This window comes from Hemicordylus capensis, chromosome 6, assembly GCF_027244095.1.
Source record: "Hemicordylus capensis ecotype Gifberg chromosome 6, rHemCap1.1.pri, whole genome shotgun sequence".
In the NCBI taxonomy this organism is placed as follows: Eukaryota; Metazoa; Chordata; class Lepidosauria; order Squamata; family Cordylidae; genus Hemicordylus; species Hemicordylus capensis.
This window is the reverse complement of record NC_069662.1, coordinates 56,122,219-56,148,146: the sequence shown is the minus strand read 5'-3', so window position 1 is coordinate 56,148,146 and position 25,928 is coordinate 56,122,219. Positions and strand designations below refer to the sequence as shown.

The window sequence follows — 25,928 nt, the reverse complement described above, 5'->3', positions numbered from 1 at the left end:
CTTACTCTTGTACCCAGGGTGGCAAATCTTTGGCTGCCTATGGGCATCCAAAAGATTAATCTGCCCCTGCACATACACACTGCATCCCCACTCCATCTTGCCATGGAGTCACTGAAAGCCTCGCTGAAAGACTGCTTTATCTGCCAGAAATAGCAGGTCACTTAGCAGGAGTCTGTGGGTCTATGTACATTAAATAAGTAAATGATTAGCAACTTGCAGGATATAAGTAAACCTGTCAGTTGCTTCTGCAAGTATGCAGAACCATTAGGACATTTTTTGTGAACTTTGTTGTTCCTTTCACATTATAATTTGGACTTCACCCAGACTTCAAAGGGCTCAATGCAAATGCATTGAGGGATGAGGGAGAGCCCCAGGCTCTGCCAATAATATGGGCCAAACAGCATTTCTGCCTCAGATACGTGACTTAATCTGGGATGGTTGTTGGGAATGTTAGTAGGACAGCTTTTCCTTCTACCTTGGTAAAAGCCTGGGTAGGGTGGCACTGTCTCACTCACACATGATCACACATGACATCCTCCTATTTAGTAGTTTGCTCACATACAAGTGAAAATTAGGAGCACACTTGTCCTACTCCGTTTTCATAGGAACATAGGAAGCTGCCATCTACTGAGTCAGACCATTGGTCTATCTAGCTCAGTATTGTCTTCACAGACTGGCAGCAGCTTCTCCAAGGTTGCAGGCAGGAATCTCTCTCAGCCCTATCTTGGAGAAGCCAGGGAGGGAACTTGAAACCTTCTGCTCTTCCCAGAGTGGCTTCATCCCCTGAGAGGAATATCTTGCAGTGCTCACACATCAAGTCTCCCATTCAGATGCAACCAGGGCAGACCCTGCTAAGCTATGGGGACAAGTCATGCTTGCTACCACAAGACCAGCTCTCCTCAATTTCGATTGTGTGAATGGCCTTAATGAGATTTAAGAATGACTTTTACTTACTTAAACAAACACAAACACACACACACACACACACACACACACACCCATATGTGCTCCAAATAGATAAACTACTAGATATTCATTAGGAACCAGCCTCCCTCCATTTATCTTTATTTACCCAGGAAAACCCCACATATCACACCCAAGAGAGACTTTGGCCAAGGTCTAACTAGACGACCACTTACTGTAATTTGTGTTTTTAAATAGGATATGTGCTTAAACCACAAAGGGCTTGTTATTCAAACAAGGCAGCCTTGGGGGCCTGATCCTGATCACAACTTCAGCACACAGGGAGGAAAGGATAATTCTTTCATCTTGTGCCAGTTTTCTTTCAGAAAAAAATCCTCCCAAGTTATTTCTCCCCAAAGCAGCTGTGGTTGCAAACAGCTGCCTCAGCAACAAATAGCTGGGGTGAGTGGTATTTGGCATGAAAAATACTCAAGGGGAAAAGAGTTAACCTCCCATCCCCGCTTCACTCCATCAGTATCAGCGGTCCTGTTTTCTGTGAAATGAGGCACTTCTGGTTTTAAGCACATCTTTTGTTAAAAGAGCATGCCTAGTTTAAGCTTTAAAACAGGGGTTGCCAAACTTGGGTACCCAGATGTCGTTGGACTAGGACTCCCATCATACTCAGTCTCAATGGCCAAAGGCTGGGGATGATGGGAGACGTAGTCCAACATCTGGAGACCAAAAGTTGGCAACTCCTGCCCTTGAAGAAGAAAAGTCCACAACTGAGCAGCGGCTGTCAAGGAAGATTTTGCTACATGCTGGATGGAGAAGATTTCAGCGAAAAGATCGTGGTGGAATGCAAGGGAAGTTGGTGGTCATCTACAGAATGTGGGGGCCTAAACTATTTGAAATTAAAAACTATTTAAGCTATTAAAATGAGCCTCTGAAATGACAGACAGAGCCTGTACTGTAGATCCTTGTGCAACAATGTGCTCCTGCTGATCCATCCCCACTGAGAAACAGGAAGCTCTGGTCTGCGCCCGCTGAAGAGTCAAAGGCAAGTCCATATGATGTGCATTCTAATTGTCCATTATTGGCATTCAGAGTGTGCTCACACAGTCAGTCATTCAGCTTTCCACTAACAGCATGTGGACTGGCAGACCTTTCTGTTGACTGAGCTGCAATCATATTCTTTCCAACACACCCTTGGCTTCGACTGTGCAGGGACATTTGGGCAATGCAGAACTCATTCTTCTAGAATGCTGAGCTTCTAAGAGCTTCCAGATAGAAAGAAACAAAAAAACAAATGCATGTTCTTTATGGCTGCAGAGGAAACCCTTAAAACAAGCCGGCAGTGCCTGATGATGTCTTCCAAGCGAGAAAAGCGGGGGGTGGGGGTGGGGGAAATGGTTGGGCTGCTATGCTGGCCTGCCCAGCAACTTGTCCCTCCCCCATAGTGCTTACAGCCTCGGTATGCTCTGTATACATCCACACTCTGTATGCTTTCCTTCCTCCTTCCTCCGAATCCTTGCCAGAATGATTTCAAACTCTTTGGAAACCTGGTTCCTGGCATTAGAACAAACAAAAGCAAAATAAGTACATATAAACAAATTTGCTTGGATTGGCATGGGGGTGGGGGAGGGGTTACAAGTAAAGGGAAGAAGACTACCCAGAACTGTTTGTATTCCAGTATTCTACTGTGCAGAACAACAAACTGATATTAGACAAAGGATTCTGCATCGTTTTCTTTCTTTTTCCCCAAGACAAGACAGAACAGTAGTTTTCACATGTTCAAACATAAGCTTCAACATTGATTGGTACCTATAAAGGAAAATCTCAGAAGATGAAATTGGGGAAAGAAGAGGAGGAGCATGTACACAGTCTCCTTCAAAACTAGCAGATGCAGAATTAAGGGAAATCAGTGAATACATGCAAAAATGCTAGATGTAATTAATTTAGATTTCAGCAATTTCTGACACATCTTCTATATATATAATTCTCTAAGACGTACCCGTTGCTAATCCCATGTGTGGCAACTCATGAGAGTTCGCGAGTGAACTGCCAGGAGGGGCAAACGAAAGTGGCGGTGGACAGGTGTGCAGGTGGAGGGGGAAAAGAAAACGGGGGCAGTAGGTGGAGGGGAGAAAACAGCAGCGGTGGCCAGGGGGGCAGAAACGGTGGTGGTGGCCAGGGGAGAACTAGAGGTGCAGATGCTCTGTACCTGGGCCAGCTTGTTTTTGATTTTTTTTTTAAGTGCATCTATAAGAGGCATGGGGAACAGACATTTGACGGTATCATCTGCCTGAAGTCTTCATGTCATCCTTGCCACTAAGAAGAACCAAGAGCTGCAGACTACACAGCTGCCTGGGCAAGAGGATGCCCTTCACTCCAGGGACAAACACATCTGCTGCTATTTGGCCCTGGTTGCTAGACAGTATCTCCCCACTCAGGGGCGTAGCTATAATTGGGCAAAAGGGTTCAAAGAACACGGGTCCACAGCTCCTGAGGGCCCTCCAGATACACCCCTTCCTATTTCCTTCATTATCTCCCTCACTGGGGGCCCACCAGAGAGAGGGATGAACATGGCCCCCTCTCCCCTAGCTACACCCCTGTCCCCACTGCATGCCATTTCTCCCCTATGGTCACCATGAAACATCTGGAGAGCAGCAGTGGAACACCTGCACAGCAGCAGCAAAAGGAACACCTCGGACCAGTGTTTCCTCTAACAGGAATTCCCAGATGTTGTTGACTACAATGACCAGAATCCTCAGCCAAAGGCCATTGCAGCTGGGATTGCTGGGAGTTGTAGTCAACAACATCTGGGAATCCCTGTTACAGGTACCCTGCCTAGGACCTGCAGAATAGATATTCACAGTCAGTCCCATCAGAGCCATTTGTTAGTCACTGTTGCTTCTGTTTTAGAAAATGTTGTTTATTCTGTCATATTGTCAACCACCTTGGATGCCTGTTGTCAGGAAGAAAGGCAGGCTATACTATATAACAAACAATCGCTCTATAGCAGGGATAGACAACCTTGGCTCTCCAGCTGTTGTTGAACTTCAGTTGCCATCATCCCCAGACACAATTTATTGTGGGTGGGGAGGATGGGAGTTGTAGTTCACCTACAGCCGGAGAGCGAAGGTTGCCTGCCCCTGATCTATAGCATCCTATGTGCTTCAGCAGTTGAAAAAAAGAAACTGGAAATGTATACGTTTCTGTGCAACTACAGAGCCACATTGCACTCTACAATGGTTCATGCGGCTGCAGCTATCATTTTCAACAGAAACCTTTGCTCCCGGTTACCAGAATACTATTCTTCAGCACAAGAAGATTCTAACTTCACACAGATGACAAGATGAAGTTAAAAACAGAACACTATGCCAAGTATGACCAATCTGAGACTCTAGTGGGTTGTTGAACTACAACTCCCATCATCCCTAGTTCCAATAAATTGCAGCTGGGAATGATGGGAGCTGTAGACCAAGGATGACTGGAGAGCCCCAGACTGGTTATGCCCGCTCTAATTCAAATCTCCATTCAGCCATTAAACTCACTGGATGACTCCAGGTCAGCCTCTCCTCTCTCAGCTTATGCTGCTCTGGGCTCCTTGGAGGAAGAGCAGAATACAAATGTAAAATAAATAAAAATAAGAAGCAGCATTCAAAATAAAAGGCAACATCTTGCAAGAGAAAAGGCTTCCGCCACAGTACTCGAGACTGTGTACTGAGTTTATGTATTTGCAAACCAATATAGACGTTGAGTTTGTTATGCCAAATAAATGTGTATAGCGAAGAAGGAATACATTGTCCTATTTAGAGAGAGAGGTTTCAATGTATTAGGAGAGTCAATTTGTCACTTTTAGCTCACAGAGGGAGGACTAGAAAAAAAGGGACAGGGAGTTGTTTACAAAGGCTAAAGAACTGCGCACTCTATTAAAAAATAATAATAGAAAGCTGAAACTCCATTTTGGATCTGGGTTGCTATAAACCAACAAGTGTGTAATTCAGTTTCCCAAATCCAGTCTCCAGACAAGATTGCCAGTTTATGCTTAGTCTATAGCCAGTAGAAGAGAAGTGTTGTGTTCAGCAAATCAGGGCCTCACTTGTGCTTTACAGGTCAGGAATGTACCTTGATTAAAATAAATAAAGTGACGTTCCTGAACTGTAATGCGCAAGTGAAGCTCTGGTTTGCTGAACACAACACCCCTCTTCTGCTGGTTATAGACCAAGGATAAACTGGCAATCCTCCTTGGAGCCTGGATTACACACACAGATTATAGCAACCCAGATCCAAAAACCATGTTTCAAGTTTCTATTATTAGAACCATCATCAGAATCAACACTGACTATATCTTGAAAATGGTTCAGGTGCAAGCTGGTATTTTGATGTCACTGATAAAACAGTAATCCCTGCCATGCTTTCCACTTCCTAGCTGGGCCCAGTCAGTTCGGTCTAAATCGAGCACAATGGGTTTTTCCTCAAAGTGAGTCTAGTAGAAGGCCTAAGTCTACATCTCAGTATCAGGCCCACTGTGACACTGAGAAAACTCACAGGAGCTCTCAAACTTGTCTGGCCCACGAAAGAAAGTGTCCAGAGAACTTTTCCCTCCAATACTCCAAATGACAGGAGCCAGCCACCAACCCTGTGCTCTTCCTTTCCCTTCTTTGCTACCTGGAGTCAGTCTCTCTTTTCCTTAATTGCACTTCAAAATAAACAACAGTAATTGTTTAAGATTTGAGAACTGGCAACGTCCCAGCTCCCTTATTATGGCAGATCAATGGCAAAACCTCCAAGCAAAAGCAGCAGAGTCTGCACAAGGAAGAGGGCTATAGAGGGTGTTTGTGTTGAAAAGCTTTTCATGCCCCTGTGGAGTCAGACTGGGTGAATGTTAATTCCTCTGAGCTGTGGCAACAGATCAAACTTGCGAAATTGGGGGCAGGGGACTTTTCCAAGCCGGGCCTTCTCTTTCTCCTTATAGCACAGAAGTGGCCAACATGAGGTTCTCCAGCTGTTGATGAACTACAACTCCCATCATCCCCCACCCGCAAGAATCTGGAATACCCGGACTTCAAGCTGCTTGCCACACAGTGGGGAAGCATAAGAGTAGCAGGGGATTCCTTGGGAAGCGGAAACCCAAGATGTCAGCTCTCCCGGGCCTACTGCTCTTTTTGAAGGATGTGCTCCATTTTCAGTGCAACACAATGGAAGTGCTCTGGTTTGAGCACCAAAGCAGGTTTTTGATCCTGGGGCACAAGAGTGGCCTCTAGCAGCTGCCACGTTTGCTCCTGTATACCTGGACCTCAAGATTCAGAGAAGGGCCTCTGACCCATCCCTACAATGTGAGGCTTTGCTCAACCACCTCAGTTGCATCTAGGGCAGCAGCAACAGATGTATCTCATGGCAATAGCAGCAGTCACACTCAATTTTATTGTGGTAGGATGCCAGATAACTTACTGGTTTGGCAGTTCTGTCAAGATGGTTAGTTGTCAACAAGGGTATGGTTGTGCAAAAAAACCCAAAAAACAAAAAAACCCCACACATCAATACATAATTACGCAAGATCCCAAAGTTTTCACTGCATAAGATACTGTACAGAGTGTCCACAGTGGGTTTTGGAGATGGACATACTAGTAGAGATGTATAGAAATCACAACTAGACTAGGGCCCTTCTGTGGTTACATGCAGTGTTCCCTCAAAGGCGTGCGCATGTGCGTGGGCACACATGGCTTTTAAATGTCTGCTCAGTTAATCTTACTTCCCACTCAGGTTGAATCAGGAAGGCCCCACTCTGAATGCATGTGTGCATACACTGCCTTGATACTGCCACTCAGAGCAAAACTCATTCTGCACACAGATGCGGAGTGGGGGGGGAGAGGGATCACTGGTTAATGACTCATGAAATTTTAAGTTCTCCCTTTTGCCCAGTCTCGGAGGGGGGGGGACTAGTACAGGGCAAGGTCAAGGCAACACAAGAAGGTTTGTATTAGGGCAGGGTTTCTCAACCTTGGGCCCCCAGATATTGATGGACTACAACTCCCATCACCCACAGCCACAATGGACATGGCTGGGGATGATGGGAGTTGTAGTCCATCAACATCTAGGGGCCCAAGGTTAAGAAACCCTGTATGAGGGTACTGCAGAGTTCTCAGCACAATCTGCTTTCACCAGTGAGGTTCAATGTTAAGGGGGCAAGAGGAGTAGAAGCCAAAGGTTGGGTGGTAATGAGCTGTGCTTTGGGCCCACACAACTGCCCATGGCTCAGAAGTTTGGTTCCCCAGTAACTGCTCAGGAGGGGCAGCACCAAAGCTGCAGAGACAGAGCAGAGAAGCAGCTCCAAAACCTGAACCCAGAGCAAGCCTGTGAACCCAGATGACCGTGGCACTGTGTGCCTGAAGGGAGTCATGTTGTTGAGACACATTTCCCTTGTTTAAGAACAGCTCCCCACAGAACTTAGCAGGCACCCTTGATTCAGAGATGCTACTCTGTAGTCTCCTTAACATAGCTGACGTTTTGCTTAGCTCACTTTGGGCATAATTAGTTTTCTACACTAAAGCAGAGACAAGATGCCTGGGCCAGTGTGAAACAGAATGCTTGACCAGATAGGCCTTGGGCCTGATCCCAGAGGCTCTCTAACCCCTGGACAAGGCCAAAGTCCAGGCCCTCCACACACCCTGGAGGCCCCCAAATCCTCTTTAGTCTGTCCCGGGTGGTGTGGTTTGTGCCCTCAAGAGCCTACATGTTAAAAAATGATGCTTAACTTGCAGCCGGGGGGCCTCCAAAGGCCTTTAGGTCCAGGCTCCAAAATTACCTAGGTGCACGTCTGGCTGGGCTGTTCTTATGTTATGTTCTTAAGGTGGTTACTTGAAGCAGAGGCCATCCATGCCTCACCTTGGCCCGGTCAATCTTCCTTCCACTTTGAAGTTTGGATCTATACACACCCCGAACTGTACAGGTTCAGTGTACACTGCTTTGGCAGCAAGATGCTGGGCAGGTTTCCAATTGACTCTCTCTTGTACCCTAGGAGCCAGGAGCAACAAAGATTAGCCCAGTGATGTGCTCCTCAAGCTCTTAATAGCTTCAGAAGCTGGGAAGGGGTCTCAAGGGGATACTTAATCCATACCCCGCCACCCTCCAGGTTTCTCACCTTACCTCACAGTTATACCCAAGAGGACTCTACCCAGAAAGGGTCAGAGAAGGGAGAGCTGGTCTTGTGGTAGCAAGCATGAATTGTCCCCTTTGCTAAGCAGGGTCTTACCTGGTTTGTATTGGAATGGGAAACTACATGTGAGCGCTGTACGATATTCCCCTTAGGGGATGGGGTCATAACTCAGTGAAAGACCACCTGCATGCTTACATGCAGAAGGCTCCAAGTTCCCTCCCTGGCAGCATCTCCAAGACAGGGCTGAGAGATTCCTGCCTGCAACCTTGGAGAAGCTGCTGCCAGTCTGTGTAGACATTACCGAGCTAGATAGACCAATGGTCTGACTCAGTAGATGGCAGCTTCTTATGTATTGTGTTCCATTGAACAGGGTCCCAACTTCATGGATTTTTGCTGCTGTTAGGAGAGCGAGGCGGGACAAAATCCAACACAGGCAAGATGGGACATGGGAAAACTGAGCAGCAGGCAGAGACACTGGTTGCCCACTCAGATGCATGGCGACTGCCAAGGATGAATTCAAAGTACCTATTACTTTTAATTTGTCGACATAGTAAAAGTTGTACATACGTTCAATGTGGCAAGGAAATATGAACAATCCAACAAAGCAGCTGATACAAAGAAACACGTGGGGAGGGGAGGGGCTGCTCGCAGATCGCAGCGACAACGAGGGCAGTTGTTAAAGAGTTTTTGCTCAGGGGAAGACTAAGGCTTGCCCAGCTACCAATGACAATGACACAAAGGCGTTTGCAGAGAGCGCAGGGAAGAGGCGCTTCCTGTGCTCTTCGGAGCTGGCAGAGAAAAGGAATCTTTAAAATAAAATTTAAAAGGAGAGGGAGAAGGAACCAAGGAACTTCATTCTGCCTGCCACTGTTTTTACCAATCTAGCACCACTAACAAGACTACAGCACGAGAGGAGTATACAGATTAAGAATAAAATTCAAGGGAAACCACAGCATCCCAGGTAGTTGGCACCCCCTTCCTGCTTCCCTGAAGACCCGAAAAGAACAAAGCGGAGGAAATCTAGCTGGACCCATTCAGCGAGGTGGCTGAGGGGCGGGAAAGGACGCAAGCTGGACTTTCCAGGACTCTCTGACCAATTGCTGGGCTTTTTAAATTGGGGGTGGGGAAGATCGAACTAAGTCTGGGCCATCAGTGCTTGATCAGTCACGCTGCTGTTAGCCAAATCGATTCTGTTGGGTCAACAGTCTGAGCAGGCCTGCCTTGCTCCAGCCTGACATCCAGGGTAGGCCCACTGCACTGAAGCAACGTAGGAGGGTCCCCTGCCAGGCAGATGAGTGCCAAGACCAGGAGGAGAGCTACTGGCCTGTAGAATTCTGGAGGGGGTTAATGTGGATTCAAAACAATGAGCCTGATGGAAGAAGTGGGGGTGGCGAGGAGAAACCTACGGCGGCATTAAAATCTGCATGATTGGACAGGTCACAAGGATGGAGGTGGGCAGCCAGGTGAGACGAAAAGGGCACTCGTTTCCCCAAACTGCTTTTCCAATGGGAAGACTGAAGTGGGTGGAGCTAATGATCAAACCAATCAGCTCTCAGCAGCACTTGAGGCTGCTCTTGACAAGAGTCAAGGGCTAAATTACCTAGAAGGGAGAGTTCCTCCGGGCAGCTATAGTGCAGAGTCATTCAGAGCTGTTGGCTTGGGGGGTTCTTGTCTGGAACAGGGCTGGCCACTCATCTTGTTCCCACCTAGGTAGGAAGAGTAGCTCTGCCCCATGCCTTCCACATGACACAGCTGGGGGGCAAATCCCGAGAGCCAAATAAAAACCAACCAGAGAAAGCTAGGAGTTTCTTTAGACTTTTAACTAAAAGTGTGGCGAGGACTGTTTCCAGCCAGCTTCCCCATCTCGATAGTCGAATAACAAACGGAGGCAAAGACTGTCTTGAGCCTACTGAACAGTTCATAAGTTCAGAGTGTTGATGTGCTCAGTAGAGGGTCTCTGCATTGCTGCTCCGGGGTCGCTTGATCTTCTCAATGTTCTTTAGGATCATGTCGTGCAGAGTCACCTAGCGGGAGAGAAGGAGGTGATTTGGTGATTCGTCTCACTCGGGGAAGAGCTGGCTTGCCGTGAATCGCCTTGTCCAGCCCTCCGGTAAGGGACAGACAGCTCATGTTCCCTAGGCAACAACAGCCCAGCATGCCATGCTGCACCTGTATGCCAGAGAAGACTGCAAGGTTCTTGGGTCACATCTACACTGAGATTAAATTCATTCAACTGTTAAGAGATTCCCCAAAGGGACCCTAAGTATCTGAAAATCTGGAAAAAAACATTTTCTCCATAGAGCTCTCTTCTAAGGACTACAGCTCCTCAAAGCGGGGGGGGGGGGTTGTTGTTTTTTTGCTTTTGTTTTTTTAAACTATGGCAGTGAAGAGAGATTTTAAAGTAGTTAAATACAACCCCTATCCAACCCCAGCACAGCATCCCTCCAGTGGCTGTTGCTGGTATCTGCCTTATGTTTCTTTTTAGATTGTGAGCCCTTTGGGGACAGGGGACCATCTTCTTGATGTATTATTTATTTTTCTTTGTAAACCGCTTTGAGAACTTGGTTGAGAAGCGGTATATAAATTATTGTAATTGTAGTAGTAGTAGTAGTTTACACCAGAAGTGGAGCTCTAAGCTTCAGACTGATCATGACCAACAAGCCTCATCTGTCCAATCCTATATTCTACACTACAGGATCAACACCAACAGCCTCTGCACTGGCATCAAAAGAGTTCTCTCCTCAGCTCTGATCTCTTTCTGCAACTTTTGCATCAGCCACGCCATTTGCCTCCCACCAGCTTGCCTATGGCAAGCCAAGTTAATCCTCAACACGGATATGCTACTCTGATTCTTTCAGCAAGAGCTCAAAATGGCAGCCATTGCCCCAAGTGACCAAATGAAAGCACCTGTCCCTCTTTCGCTCCCACCCCACCTACTTCCAAAAGAGCACAAAATTCTCCTGTGGCCTCACCTCTTGGCTACCAAGTCAGAAAAAGCAGCTGGATAAGCACCCTCCAGCCCCATGGATAGTCCCCATGCTGCCCCTTCCAGCTGAGGAGAGGAACACAACAGCCAACCGTGGAAGGGCAAGCAGTGAAGCTAGTGGACAGGGAAGCAAGAAGCATTTACAGCTGACTTACATATTGATTTCTCAGTTCTGAAATGATAAGCCGCAGGCTGATGTATTCCTTTTCATCCATCTCCGTCACTGTGCGGCGGTAATCCTCCTAAGGAGACAGTTGTTCAGCCAAAATATCTTTGCCACCACTAGGTACCAAAAGGGAGTTACTGTGATTGAAGGGTCCAATTCCATCTCCCAGTTAAAAGTTACCTCCAAAACTGCCATCTTGAGCAGCAGCTCTGTGTGAAATCCACAGAAAGAGAGGGCCCGAGAAAAAGATGCTCTCAAATGCAGCCACTTCAGCTAGTTCAATTTGCTGCTATTAGGTTACTAACTGGGCCCAGTTTTAGGAAGCCCGTTCCTCCACTTCTCTTCCAACTTCAGCTGTTACTGGTGGCTTTCAGGAATAATTGAAGCTGCTGGTCATTACCTTTACATAATCTGGGACCAGGATATCTTAAGGATTGCCTCTTCCCATATTATTCTACCCACCCTCCACAGTGGAGGGTCATTTTAATTTTAAACTGTTTAATTCATTTTTAAAAACTGTTTAATTTGTTTTCATCAGACTGTTTCTACTGTATTTTGTAAAATTCTGATTGTTTTTATATTGTGTTTTTGACTGTTTTTATATTGTGTTTTAAATTTTGTACACCACCTAGAGATGTACACATCACGTGGTATAAAAATATGATAAATTTTGAGGGTTTCTCCTCCGCTCCCTCCCACTGACTGAGGTGCGGGGAAAGGGGAAAGGGCTTCTGTTCAAGCCTCTCTATTTTACTGTGGCTCTTCTTTGATTTTACCCTGCTTGAATTTGATTTGATTTTCATGTTGTACTAATTGCTTCTTATTAATGTAAACCATCTTGAGCTATAATTAAAGTAAGTGACCTTTGTGATGGAAAGGTGAGGTACAAATTGCAAATATATTTCAATAAGCATATCTGAGACTTCATGCTAACAATATTTTCCCAGAGTTAAATGTATTCCAGCGGTCTCTTATTTTATTTATTTATTTTATTTATATACTGCCCTTCCAAAATGGCTTAGCTGTTGCCTATGCTTCTCTTAGCTGTTGCCAATGCTATTGAAGTTCCTATTTCTCATGCTAGTAGGCAACTGAATATCTGAGTAGAGCACTTACCACGTGAGGATATTTTGCTATTTTAGAAACCAGCTTTGCCCGGGTGATGTAGTATCTGAAAGAGAAGCAGAAAGGCAAGCTTAATGACTCAATGGAAGGCAAGGGGGCAGAAGGCCAATTCCACGCTAGGGATCATTAGGAGGGGGGTTGAAAATAAAACTGCTAATATTATAGTGCCCTTATACAAATCTATGGTGCGGCCACATTTGGAGCACTGTGTACGGTTCTGGTTAAGAAAGATATTGTAGAACTGGAAAAGGTGCAGAAGAGGGCAATCAAGATGATCAGGGGCCAAGAGCACCTCCCTTATGAGGCAAGGCTACAACGCCTGGGGCTTTTTCATTTAGGAAAAAAGTTAACTGAGGGGAGGGATGAGAGATAAAATATAAAATCATATGGTCTATGAAATCATGCATGGTGTGGAGAAAGTGGACAGAAATTTTTCTCCCTCGCTCACAAGATTAGAACCAGGGGTCATCCCATGAAACCGATTGCCAAGAAATTTAGGACCAACAAAAGGAAGTACTTTTTCACACAATGCATAATCAATGAATTCCATAATCAAAGTGGAATTCTCTGCCACAAGATGTGGTGACAGCCAACAGCCTGGATGGCTTTAAGAGGGGCACCCACCTAGAGATCTGGTCCAAGTATGAAGCTGCCTCGCTCTCCACAGTTCGGAGCTCAGCCACTGTCTCTTCCTGCAAGAAAGGGAGGGAGCAGGCAAGCATTAAGAGAAGAAAACACCAGGTCCACACATGTCTGGATGTACTCAACTGGTCAGTAATTGCACAGACCATTCAGGCCAGTCATCTGATGAACCACCACCTTGACCCAAGACGCCTGACCCTCAGGAAGAAACACCAACCCAAACTGACCCAACCAAAATGCTGTATGAGTTTAAAGATCAAGGGCAAAGAATTATGCCAGGGAGAGTGCTTCCAAAGAGGCAGCTGGATTCCACAGGGACTTTGGCGAGCTACCAAAAGCCTGATCTCTAAAAGCAGTTTTGCATTTCTGAATCAGGGAAATGCTCTCCTCTTCAATGTGCAGGGGGAACTGGGGGCTCCAAGCCACCACCACCACCCCACTCCCCAGGACATGCACAGAGGACACCAGCAAAGGCATCTTTCCTCTGGATTCCCACACCAGTAGCTGATTTACCTGAATAGAAACACCAAAGTTGTTGCCATCTTCTATCCTGGGAATTAGCAACTGCACCCACATTTTGACCTGCAGGGGAAAAGACATGTCATCAGGAAGCGCCACGGCCTTTTTGGAAAAGTCAGAGAACACCTGGCAGACTGCACTGCTTGCAGCATCAGATTACTCCCAAGCAGGGGAGATCAAGCGGAGAGGGTGGCTTTCCTTCAGAAAACTCCAGAACCGAGCAGGAATCCAAACCCTAGTCTTCTGCGCACTAATCCAATGCTGGCCTAGTTCTCACTGGAGTGGAATACGTGCACCTGGTTCTCACTGGAGTGGAATACGCGCACCTGCAGAGGGCTGTACGCTCCGACCACGGGCCAGGCTCACATGACTGAATCCAGACAAAAACAGCCCCAGTACCCATATTGCCAACACAAAGGGTTGCTGCCCTACTGTGCTTAACAAAGCCCCTTTCTTGGCTCTATGGATCCCAGCAAGGGAATGGGTGGGAATATACAGCAGGATATACTTTCCAAACACAAGCTAGTACATCGTGCCCTGTAACTTCAAATAATGCATATTTGCTTTGTTATTTTACAGTACAGAATCATCCTAATTAGCTGTTTGTGCAACAGTCTATTTTATGTGTTTGTCAAAAAATAAATAAACCATTTTATTTATTTTATTTAACACATTTATATACCACCCAAAACTTACATCTCTGGGCGGCTTACAATAAGAAAACCACCCAAAGATGTAATTTTGTTTTTTGTTTTTTTTAAAAACCAACCCTTAATGCATAAAAACTAGCAGGTTGGGAAGAAGGGTTCTATCTATCTATATAATTCTCTAAGACGTGCCTGTCACTAATCCCATGCGTGGCAGTTCTCGAGCTGCCAGGAGGGGCAGAGGAAAGCAGCAGTGGAAAGGCGTGTGGGTGGTGGGGGGAGGGCAGTGGCTGGAGGTGTGGGTGAAAAACGGCAGTAGCACTGAGAACTGGGGAGAGAGCCAAGAGGGAGGGGGGAAGGAGGAGGGAGAACTAGAGGTGCAGATGCTCTGAGCCTGGGCTATCTAGTTATTATTACTATTTATTACATTATTTAAGGGATTTTTATCATTTATATAGTACCACCCATGTACAAGATGCTTTACAACAGATGCAGGGACAGGTCCCTGCCCCAAGGAACTAGCCATTTAGAAAGAGATACAGGGGGAACAACAAGGAGGGGAGGCAAAGAGAAACTGAAGAAGAAGAGATATGATTTTGTGTTGACACACTTAGGTTTAGTTGCAGTAGAGCAGAGGTTCCTAACCTTGGTTCTCCAGATGTTCATGGCTCAAGACCATTGTGGCTGGGCATGATGGGTGTTGCAGTCTAACACCACCCAGAGATCCAAGGTTGGAACACCTGTAGTAGGGTATGGGGACTAGGGAGGTTCTAGTCTGGCTTTCTCCCTGACATGCTGGTTTTCCATGGGTAGGACTGTATTTTATGAATAGGGCTATATCGGGGAGCATTCTGTTACATAAGCCTTTGTATGTGATTTGAAGTGCTGCACCCCAGGCATAGGTTTACGGCCTCAGTGAGAACTAGGCCAATGTCTGCTGCAACAGAGTGGATCTATCAAGGTTTTCCATAGTAAGATACAGATTCTTACAAAGAGAGACAGAGATCCACAGTAAAGCGCACGGCCCTCTTCCCAAACAGAGGCTGGCGGGCAGGATTAGCCACCACATTCTACCTGGGGAGCTGACAAAAAACACATCTCACTTTACCCTGCAGTTCAAGCAGCAATATCAGGCAACTGATCTACAAGTCAGCGCTCAAGGGGCGGGGAAGGCACTCCAGCGCTCACCGTGTTGCACTTCTCAATCAGCAGCCGGATCTCGGGTTTCACCTTCTCAATGATGTCCACCAACTGCTGGTTGCTCTTCAGCATCCCATTAGGCATGACAAAGACTTTGGTACCTGCAGCCATATGAAGAGACTAGGCACTTAGTCCATGAAACAGGGGTGGTGGTGGTGGTGGTGGTGGTGGTGGTAGCAGCAGCAGCAGAGTTTGTCATGCAGTAGGTCACCCAACATTTTCCACGCAGGCACCTAAAAACCTAAAATTTATTTTCCCATCCTGATGAGACTACTTCTCCAGGAGTTCTCTAACCTGCCCTTTAAACTTATTATCATAGGGGTTGTCAGCCATGCCCCATCAAGATCATGCATCTCTTGACAGGTGTGCAGTAGAGGGAATTTCAGGAAGTGCAGCTCATCACATCGCAAGGCTGCACATGCCAGAAAAGTTGCACTTGCCAACCAGTGTTCCTTCTAAGGCGTGCACACGTGCATGCGTTCACAGGTTTTTTGAGCTCACAGGTCCGCTCAGTTAACTTTAGATCCCTCTCAGGCTGAATCAGGAATGCCCCACTCTGAATGCATGTGCGCCCACACTGCCTTGATACTGCCACTCAAAACAAAATTCATTCTGCACAAAGATGAAAATTTTTTAGAGAACACTGTTGCCAGCATGTCCTCTTCTACACAACTATTAAGGTTACAGAAGCCCAAGTGTGGAGAGCGTGACCATTCCTACAGCAAGATTGATTTCTACCACATAATGCCATGTGAACCAGTTTCAAAAGTTAGTGACATTTTGTGTGAAGCACTTCCCATTTTCTTCATTTCAAATCTAATGGGCAGAACCACTTCAATCGCGAACTGGACTGCTACGAAGCCAGACGGTTCGAGCACGAACCGCTTCGAGACAGTTCATCAAACCGGCCGGCCCAGCTGATTGGTTTGACAGAACCAGTTCACATATCTGCAGTTTGGTCCGGATTTGGTTTGAATTTTGACTGCACGGCACCAAACCGTCTGTGCACACTCCTATCTAGGACACTCAAGTCTGGGATCCCAAATATCTGTTTCTTTTCTTGGGAGATTTGGCATCTTAACTATCAGCAAGGGCAAAGAGAAGGCTAAAAACATGAGCCAGACCACAAATGATACATTTCTTTGAGGAGACCAGTAACACGAGGCTTCCTTTGTTCCAGGCCCAGGAGCACTCCTAAAAAATCTTCACAACACCACAGCAGCATTATTAAAGCCACATAAGAGATCAAGCCTTCTCTGCTGGCAGCGTGGCAAAAACTGGAGCATTCTAGAAGGAGCATTTTAAATTACTAGGAGCCAGCCAGACAAAGCTGACAAGATACTGAAAATTTCTTGGTCCCAGTATTAAGAGTCTAGATTTCCCCAGCCCTATTTCCTCCCTGTGACTTCACCCAAATGGAGAATGTTTCAAAAGATAAAAACCAGTCCCTCAAGCCAATATTCATAGATAGCACAAAGGCACTTTGAAAGCAGCAGTAGAGACCTGGGAGCTTACCCTGGAAAGTCTCTTCACAGTCCTCCAGCTTTCTTTTTTTCATATTGGGCTGAGGAAACACAAAACAGGGAATTTTGCCAACATATGCTAACCACATGTACTGGACCCATGAGGCCTTGGGAATCCAGAGCGAGGAGACGAGTCTACTCTCTGTTTCTTAGTAGCGTGCCTCCTCTCCAGAACCTTCCAGTTACTGTAAGCCACATGCTGTTTTGATCAGACATTAAATATCACATCCAGGTGAGCAATCTTACCCCGTCCAGTCCATCATGGCTGTTTGTGAGCAGGATCGGGTCTGGGACCGGAAGGTTCATATCTGAGTGGATTTGTGTGAGATCCTGAATGTTCAGAATGGGATCCTAAAGGAAGAGCAGAAAGGGGTTGAGGTGTTGTCAACCAGCCATCAAATGCCCTCAAACAGAATTATTCAAGTTCAAACACAAGAGCACATCAAACCTGAACAACAAATCCAGCCTTTTACCATCTGCTTTACAGTCTGCTATAGTCGAAGCCGCTCTCAAGACTGCCCAGTGAGGGGCAGAAGACTCCAAACTCTTACCTTAAGGAACGCATCGAGTTCTAAAAGCTTCTTTGGGAAAAAATTTGCCACCAGATCCTCAGCCTAAAGGAGAAAGAACATCAGCTGTGATGCATGTGCTACCCTTAAAGAAATATGCATGGGTAGTCCAGAAATGAAGTCAGGGCTCTAACATGAATAAGCAGAAGAGCAGGAGGAAACCCCCTCGGAGCTGGGCATCTACCAACGGGCAGGGCATTCGCCTTAGGAACTGCACATTCCAGGAGAGCAGAGCTACAGGCAACCTCCCTCATTGACTGGCTGAAGCTCTGGCAAGCAGCAAGATCTTCTATTATCCAGCAGAAACACCCACCCCTTTTAGTATCATTAAGTGTTGGTATGAAAGGGATGATGGGAATGAATCGTGACACTTACTTCACTTGTTATCCGCTCCCTGAAAGAGTCTACCTGTAAGGAAGGAGAAAAGCAGCTTAGATCAGCAAGTCCACATTGGGTAAGAGACATCCGCCCAGACACTGTGCCCCTCTGCATAAGAACAGGCTTTGACAAGTTTTATTTGGATCTAGGAGACAGCCCAAAAATTTAGGAAGCAGACAACAGACACTTGACAAAATAACCAGACTTTGTAATGAACATGGGAGGCGTGTGCTTTTCTTTTACCCCCTCTACAAGTAACCTACTTAGAACAGAAACAGAGTTGCCTGGGACAAATGAAGATTTTATTAAGTAACTTTAGCTCTGAATATTCTAGTCTAGGTGCCATGATTGAATTTCTAGGCGCCAAGGCACCTGGGATTTGTCACGCTCTGGTATAATATACAATTGTGAAGTCCATTACTGGCTAAAGATGAACACAGGAATGGTATAAAACCAACAACTGCGGTTGCAAATGTACATAAAGCCAAAAATAAACATTTAAATGTATTTAGTTAAGTAATTAGCTACATCCCACATACTGAGAGACCCCAATGATCTTGGTTAACAGCCATTGAAGAATCACAACCTTTACTGTCTGGCCATCTAGAAGTTTGATGCTGTCACCTAGAGCAGTGTTTCTCAACCACCGGTCCATGGACCAGTGACAGTCCGTGAGGCATCACTAATAAAAACCACCCCCCGAAAAAACAATTTTCGGCCAGCGGGGACCTCCGGAGCTCATTTCCAGGCAGCCCTCACTGCTGGATAAAGTTCATTTCACTTCCTTTGGGGGGTGCCTGGGGGTGGGGGCAAGGGGGGGTGACCCCCTTACTAGCTGCTGGTCCAGGAACCTGCGCATGAATAATGTACCAGTCCATGACTCCAAAAATGTTGAGAAACACTGACCCAGAGAATCTACCATCTTTTTCCTGTCCTGGATTAGCCTATTGTCTAGTCCCTACACAATCAGTATTGCTAGGGACCTTCACCACAAAATGCCACATAAGTATGTACCAAAGGTTAGTGATTTTAGTATACAAGCACGTTAACATCACATGAGCATATGAAGTTGCCGAGTCAAACCACTGATCCATGTAGACCAAATGGCAAAGGTCTTTCTAAACCTCCGACCAGAGATTCTCATAACTGGAGATGCAGGGACTGAACCCAGAATATTCTGCATGCAAAGCATGTGTTCTTCTACTGAGCTATTACCATCACAAAAAGCACTTTCCTTTTGTCCATAAACCAATTGCCAAAGGCAATATGCACTCAAATCAAAGCCTCATTCACACGTTATGTTCAACACGTATACAACAGATCTATACGTTATTATTCACACTTTATGTTCAACATATATACACTTCCTCTCTCCACCCTGCATTTTCGGGGGGCCTGTATTATTTTATTTTATTATTTAGTTAGTTAGTTAGTTATAAGTTTATTCGGTCATTGACCAGCAAAAATTATTTATTTATATTTATTTATTTATATTTGATTTATATACCACCCTTCCAAAAATGGCTCCGGGGGTTTATTAGACCCACTTTTAAAGGGAACATATGCACAGTCATTCACACAAAAGCATGTGATACACAAAAGACATCTGTACACATGTACAACATAATGTCTGAATAGGGCTCTAGAATCCTAAAGATTGGATCCAAAGGGGTTAGCACCAAGAAGCCTGACAATTAGCTCCTCAAAATGTGATGGTGGAAGCTAAGCCTTTGGAACATTTTTTCCAGTCCCAACATTTAAAAAAAATGCCAGTCACCTCAAACAAGTGCAGAAAAGTCACAGCCAAAACAGCCCTAGATCTAAAAGAAAGAAGGAAGCTGGAAAGTGAGAAATACTATTTGCAACCGCATCAAAGTTAACATCTCTTCGGTTATGTTGCTCATCATCTTCATTTTATTTGAGTGTTGCAGACACCTTCAGACTTCATCACACATCTGAAGAGAACAGCAGGCCTGACATCTATATTGCTGCTTCTGCGTCACCCAACTTAGAAGGTCTGCACATGTATCACCTGCTGTACCAGGAACTGCAAGTTTATACAAGAGGCACATCCAAATGCACTGCTCTGCTTTCAAAAGGATACACAGGGAGACTTTCTGTGTGAGCACTGTAAGATATTCCCCTCAGGGGATGGAACCGCTCTGGAAAGAGCAGAAGTTCTCAAGTTCCCTCCCTGACTTCTCCAAAATAGGGCTGAGATTCCTGCCTGCAACCTTGGAGAAGCTCCTGCCAGTCTGTGAAGACAATACTGAGCTAGATAGACCAATGGTCTGACTCAGGATATGGCAGCATCCTATGTTCCTATGTTCATAGCCTGAATGCAAACTGGAACATGCATCCTGCTGAAATCAGTGCAGTGAGTATAAAATGAGTGGCTTGCCTACAGTGACCTGGCAAGTTCATAGCACCAATGAAATATGAACTGAGGATTTCTTGATTCGTAGCTCATCCTCTAAACATCCATACACCTGCATGAGTGGTTATGTTCTACTCTGATTGCAAAGAGCTTTGTGGATCTTATAAACCAACAGCTAGGACAAATAAATACAATTATTAGATATTGAGTGTCCACAGATCAAGGTGCTTTACAGAGTAATTTCTAATTATTACTAAGTAACAAGAGATGCTTATTTTTAAGCTTTCATCAGCTTTTTATATAGTGGATCACTGCTCTCGGCTACTCTTCAATCTTGGAAATCAGTGCTACTCTCTTGGATTCACTAATTTCTCTCATTGTTCTTTTTAAAAGCTGCTAATGGCTCTCTATCTTCTCAGTTACCTCTTTTGGCTTGGGTCCCACAGGGCTCAATTCTTGCCCCCCTTTTCTTCACACTTTATATTCTTGGTCTTGGTAATCTAATAACTTCTTTGTTATCTATCATAGTTATACTGCTGATAACTAGCTCTACCTTTCTTTCACCATTCCATCCTTCTCTCCTGTTCTAAGTAATATTTTTTATTTTTCTACATCTATTTCTGCCTGAATGTCAGAACTATCTCAAGCTCAATACCCAGAAAACAAAATTTATCAAATCCCCCTGAACCTTTACTTTCTCTTTCAGTTGGCAACACCATCCTTCAGACTTCTCAGCAAGTTAAGAATTTGGGTGTTATCTCGGATCCCTCTCAACTCAACCTATCATCACACTGTTGGTCCTCTCTATTGTAAATCTAGTCTGTTCACTTAATCTACTGTCTCTACAAAAACACATATTCACTTGCTTTCATGTTGATTAATGTTTTGTTTATTGGTCTAATTTTCTCCCAAAGGAAACCTAGTACCTCTCCTTTTTCCAGGATTCATTTTTTGTTTGGCTCTGTTCATTATTCCCCTCCCCCCCCCACTCTGTGCTTTAATCATCCTACACTTCCATATGCTTCCTTCTTTTTCATATTAAGCTTCAACTTTTTCTTTTAACTTTCAAGCCTTCTCATGGTGGTCTTCTTATTTATCTTCATAGCTTCATCTCTATTCTTCTCAGTTTTTCCATTCAAACACTGCACGCTTATTATATCTCGACTTCACTGAGCTATTTCTTGTCTCCATGAATGATTCTCCTGCACACACCCCTTTATGTGCTGAACTGTCTCCTTCCAGTTACTTACCTGACCACCTATCTGTTTCACATTAAGACATTATTTAAGTCACATTTTCTCCTTTGCGCATCTTTCTTAATGCTGACTATTTTGACTCTTAACATACTCATAGATTAATTACTATGTTCTTTACATACAGACCCGCCCACTTCTTTAATTCTCCCCCAGCTTTCCTCTTTCCCTGCAAGTCCACTTTTCTTTTGTCTCCTTTCTTTTTTAGAATGCAAGCCTGCAGACAGGGACCTGCTCATTTTACTTCTGTATAGTACCTTGTGTAATTTATGCACTAATAATAATAATTAGGCATAGCCCAACCTGAAGGCTGACAAGGGTTTCATTACACCAGTTCATCTCTGTACTGGTACTCATCTTAGTGCATTTTCTGTAATCTTTATCCTAGAATTACAGATTATTTTTTTTATTGTTTTCACTTAGAATAATTAATTTATGCCAACTGCACCATCTCAATTAATTTGACACAGCATATTGGAGGGGAAATGTTTTGGAACCCTAAGATCATGAAACAGTCAGATGTAGCTTCTACCTAAACAAAGAGTAAATCAGCACATACTCTAATATTAAAAAAAGGAAAGGGCTCCAACAATGCTAACTGGGCAAAGAGATGCTCATGGGTGCAAGTCGCTTCACAAGTATTACACACATCCTGCATCAGCTTCATTGGCTACTGGTCCCACTTCCGGGCTAGATTCAAGGTGCTGGTATTGACCTTTAAAGTCCTACACGGCTTGGGGCCGAAGTACTGTCGGACCACATTTGCCCATATGAATCTGCCAGGGCCCTTCCAGCATCATCGCAGGCCCTGCTTATGACCCTCCCACTAACAGAGATCCAGTTGGCGGGGACTAGAGACACGGCCTTTTCGGTTGTGGCCCCTTGGCTTTGGAACACCCTCCTTGAGGAGTTTCACCATGCTCTTTCCCTCAGTGTTTTTAAAAAAAATCTTAAAATGCACCTTTTAAAGGAGGCTTTTTAATGCTCTATTATTATTTTTGTTATATCTGGTAGGTTCTTTAGCTTTTTATAATTTTCAGTTTTAATTTTAACCTAATGATTGTGATTTTTAATCTGACAACTTTTTTTCTTTTTTTTTCTTGTTTGATTTCGTTAATTTTATTACTCTTATTGTATGTTGTGTCTATCTTATTGTTGTGAGCTGCCCCGAGCAGTAGTGCACTGGAGGGGTGGGGTATAAATGTAATAAATAAATAAATCTTTTTGAAGTGGTGGTTCTCTTTATTTAGCAGGGGAAGGGCAAGTGGTCCTATCAATCCCCAACACAGTACCCCTCCAGTGACTGTTGCTGGTATCTATCTTATGTTTATTTTTAAATTGTGAGCCCTTTGGGGACAGGGATCCATCTTTCTTATTGCTCTATGTAAACTGCTTTGGAAACATTTTTTTTAAAGCAGTACATAAATATTTGTTGTAGTAGTAGTGGTAATAATGAAGGATAAAAAGTAAGAAGAGGGATTCTGCAATCCAGACTAACCATAAGAAGACCTACATCTCCAACTACAAGGTTGATAGTGACTTTTTAAAAATCCCACAATCATCAGAAAATACACAGATGAACAGTGGCATTTAGGACTGCACCACCTTCTATTAAGATTAGCTGTAAATTATGTTTTTAAAAGGTCCGTCTAGAACAGTGATTCTCAAACTTGGGTCCTCAGGTGTTATTGGACTTCAACTCCCATAATCCCCAACCAAAGGCCACTGAGGCTGGGGATTATGGGAGTTGAAGTCCAATAACACCTGAGGACCCAAGTTTGAGAATCACTGGTCTAGAATATACTTAAAATCATGAACTGTGTGATGAACAAATAGAGAGAAATTGTTCATTCTCTAAACCCACTGGACTACTAATATACAAAGCAAGTTCAACATCTGAAACATACTCTGTCTAAATGTTATCATATGGGGCAATTTAAAAAACCTGATGTGCTCTGGGTTCAGAACAAGGATAATTAAAACAAATTATTCTTCAATTTTAAAACTGGGTTTTAAAATTTTAGATCAGTTTTCATATTTTTTAAAAACATTTCAGTTATATTAAGTGCTCCTCAGAACACTTAAAATAAACATGAAAATATTTAAATGGAAAAGAAACATATTCAAGTTTACACTCAATGTTTCTTAAAAATTCTATGCAAAAAAATCAAATTGGGGCAAGAATGTGCAACTTTTGAGGATTACAAATATGGCACAATCATTCATTCAATTTCTATACCGCCCTTCCAAAAAATGGCTCAGGGTGGTTTACACGGAGAAATAACAAACAAATAAGATGGAACCCTGTCCCCGAATGGCTCACAATCTAAAAAGAAACATAAGATAGACACCAGCAACAGTACTGTGCTGGGGGTGGACAGGGCCAGTTACTCTCCCCCTGCTAAATAAAGAGAATCACCACGTTAAAAGGTGCCTCTTTGCCAAGTTAGCAGGGGTAATCAGGCATATCTTGTATTTATTAATGTGATAATTATATATTCTTTGCCAAGCAACATAGACATTTACTTTCTATGTCATGGAGAAATGCTCTCTCACCTAGCAACTATCAGCCATTGTATTTGAAAAGTTGCAGATACATCTTGCTTAGCATTCCTTCATATGTATACAAAAAGCCAATTAGAAATCTTTAAATACACAATTGTTCCCCAAAGCAGATAAGAACTATGCAGTGTAAAAGACACATTGCTTGCATGACCAGAGCCTTTTATTTATTTAAACATACTTGTATACCACCCCCTACCAAAGTCTCTAGGCGGTTATGTCCTGGATGGAACACATTTGGTTGCAAAGACATTTGGTTTAGTTGTTACATCAGCTAATCAATATACATACTTACTAAAGAAACATGTGAATTATAAACCTGGAAACCTGATTTAAATTTACACTTTTTATGGGCAATTTAAGTGACCCTTAATGTGGATCACACATTGAACATGAGCCAGTAGTGTGATACAGCTGCTTAAAGAGCTAATGCAATTTTGGGCTGCATTAACAGACACATCGTAACTAGAAGACAATAATTAAGCAGTTCCACTCTATTCTGCACTGGTGAAACCTCACTTGGAATACTATGTCCAGTTCTTCGCACTGCATTTTAAGGAAGACATTGATAAACTGGAACAGGTTCAGAGGACGACAGCACAGAGAGTGAAGGGTCTGGAAAACAAGTCTGATGAGAAAGATGTTGGATATGCTGAGCCTGAAAAAGAGAAGACTAAAGGGGACTAGGAATGCAGTTTTCAAATATCTGAAGGGTTGACATGTAGAAGATGGAGACTTGTTCCCTGTTGTTCCTGAGGGCAGGACTAGAACTAACTGATTGAAGTTGCAAGGAAGCAGCTTCGGACTAGACATTGGAGGAATTTCTTAACTATAAGAGCAATCCGGCAGTAGAATAGTTGGTCTTGCATGGTGGTGGGCTTTCCTGAACTAGAGATTTTCACACAAAGACTGGATGGCCATCTGTCAGAGATGCTGTAGCAGATTCCTGCACTGAGCAAAGGGATAGACTAGAAGGCCTGCAAGGTCTTTCAAGATTTATTTTTTTAATTTGATTTCTATACCACCCTTCCAAAAATGGCTCAGGGCAGTTTACACAGAGAATAAATAAATAAATAAATAAGCAAGCAAGCAAGCAAGCTAAGATGGATCCCTGTCCCCAAAGGGTTCACAATCCAAAAAGAAACATGAGGTAAACACAAAAGATCAAAATTCTATGATCCTATTGTTTATTAACTCAATCCACCCTGTTCAGGAAAGGCAAAAATGGATACTTTGCAACACATCACCTAATTAGGCCATGGAAGACACTGTCACAGCATGTTGCAATAGCCACTAGCCTTGATGGATATGGAACACATATGTATTACAGAATACATATGCACAAAATAGGTCTATCATAGGTGCTAGGGAGTAGTCTCAATGGCCAGGAGCAGTATATCTCCGATTATTAACAGATGGAAACAAATAACATGGGAAAGCCAACAACATCACGCTGTCCTGTAGAAGAGCTTCCCAAAGGCATCTGACTGGACATGACTGGAAATAAGAGCGCTCAGCCACATGAACCATTGGTGTCACCATACACAGCAACTAATATGTTCTTCATATACCATCTTGGACCGGAGAGATGTCGTGGATGAAGTCTGCCTGGGAAACATCCACTCATCTCTAGAAACGGGGTCGGCACTCTGCACATGCTCAAGCGCATGGCCGCGAGGAAGCGGTTATTTTCAGCTCTTCCCCCCCACCCCCGTACCTTGATCTTCACTTCCGGGTCCACCTTAAGCAGGGAAGCCATGGCGGGGAGAGAGAGCCGGTATCTCTGGCCAGATCCGTCTCTTTCTGTCCCTCGCGCGCGACCACCCGAGCAAGCAAACCACCGGCTTCGTCGCCGCCGGAAATGACGACATAACGTGCCGCCGCCCTCCCTTGGCCAATCACCAAACGGGTTTTCAGGC

The 25,928-nt window shown here is 44.4% G+C and overlaps 1 protein-coding gene across 1 annotated transcript; it reads right to left on the bottom strand.

Moving 5' to 3' along the window:
- Window positions 1–8,573: 8,573 nt before the first annotated feature.
- On the bottom strand, window positions 8,574–25,902 carry PSME3 (proteasome activator subunit 3). The gene is made up of 11 exons (XM_053259263.1): window positions 25,727–25,902; window positions 17,815–17,847; window positions 17,422–17,484; window positions 17,117–17,221; window positions 16,863–16,911; window positions 15,336–15,448; window positions 13,495–13,563; window positions 12,964–13,031; window positions 12,331–12,385; window positions 11,204–11,290; window positions 8,574–10,086 (listed from the first exon to the last, which is right to left on the bottom strand). Exons 1-11 carry the CDS (start codon window positions 25,766–25,768, stop codon window positions 10,006–10,008), a joined length of 765 nt encoding a protein of 254 aa, XP_053115238.1. The 5' UTR covers window positions 25,769–25,902; the 3' UTR covers window positions 8,574–10,005.
- Window positions 25,903–25,928: the final 26 nt, after the last annotated feature.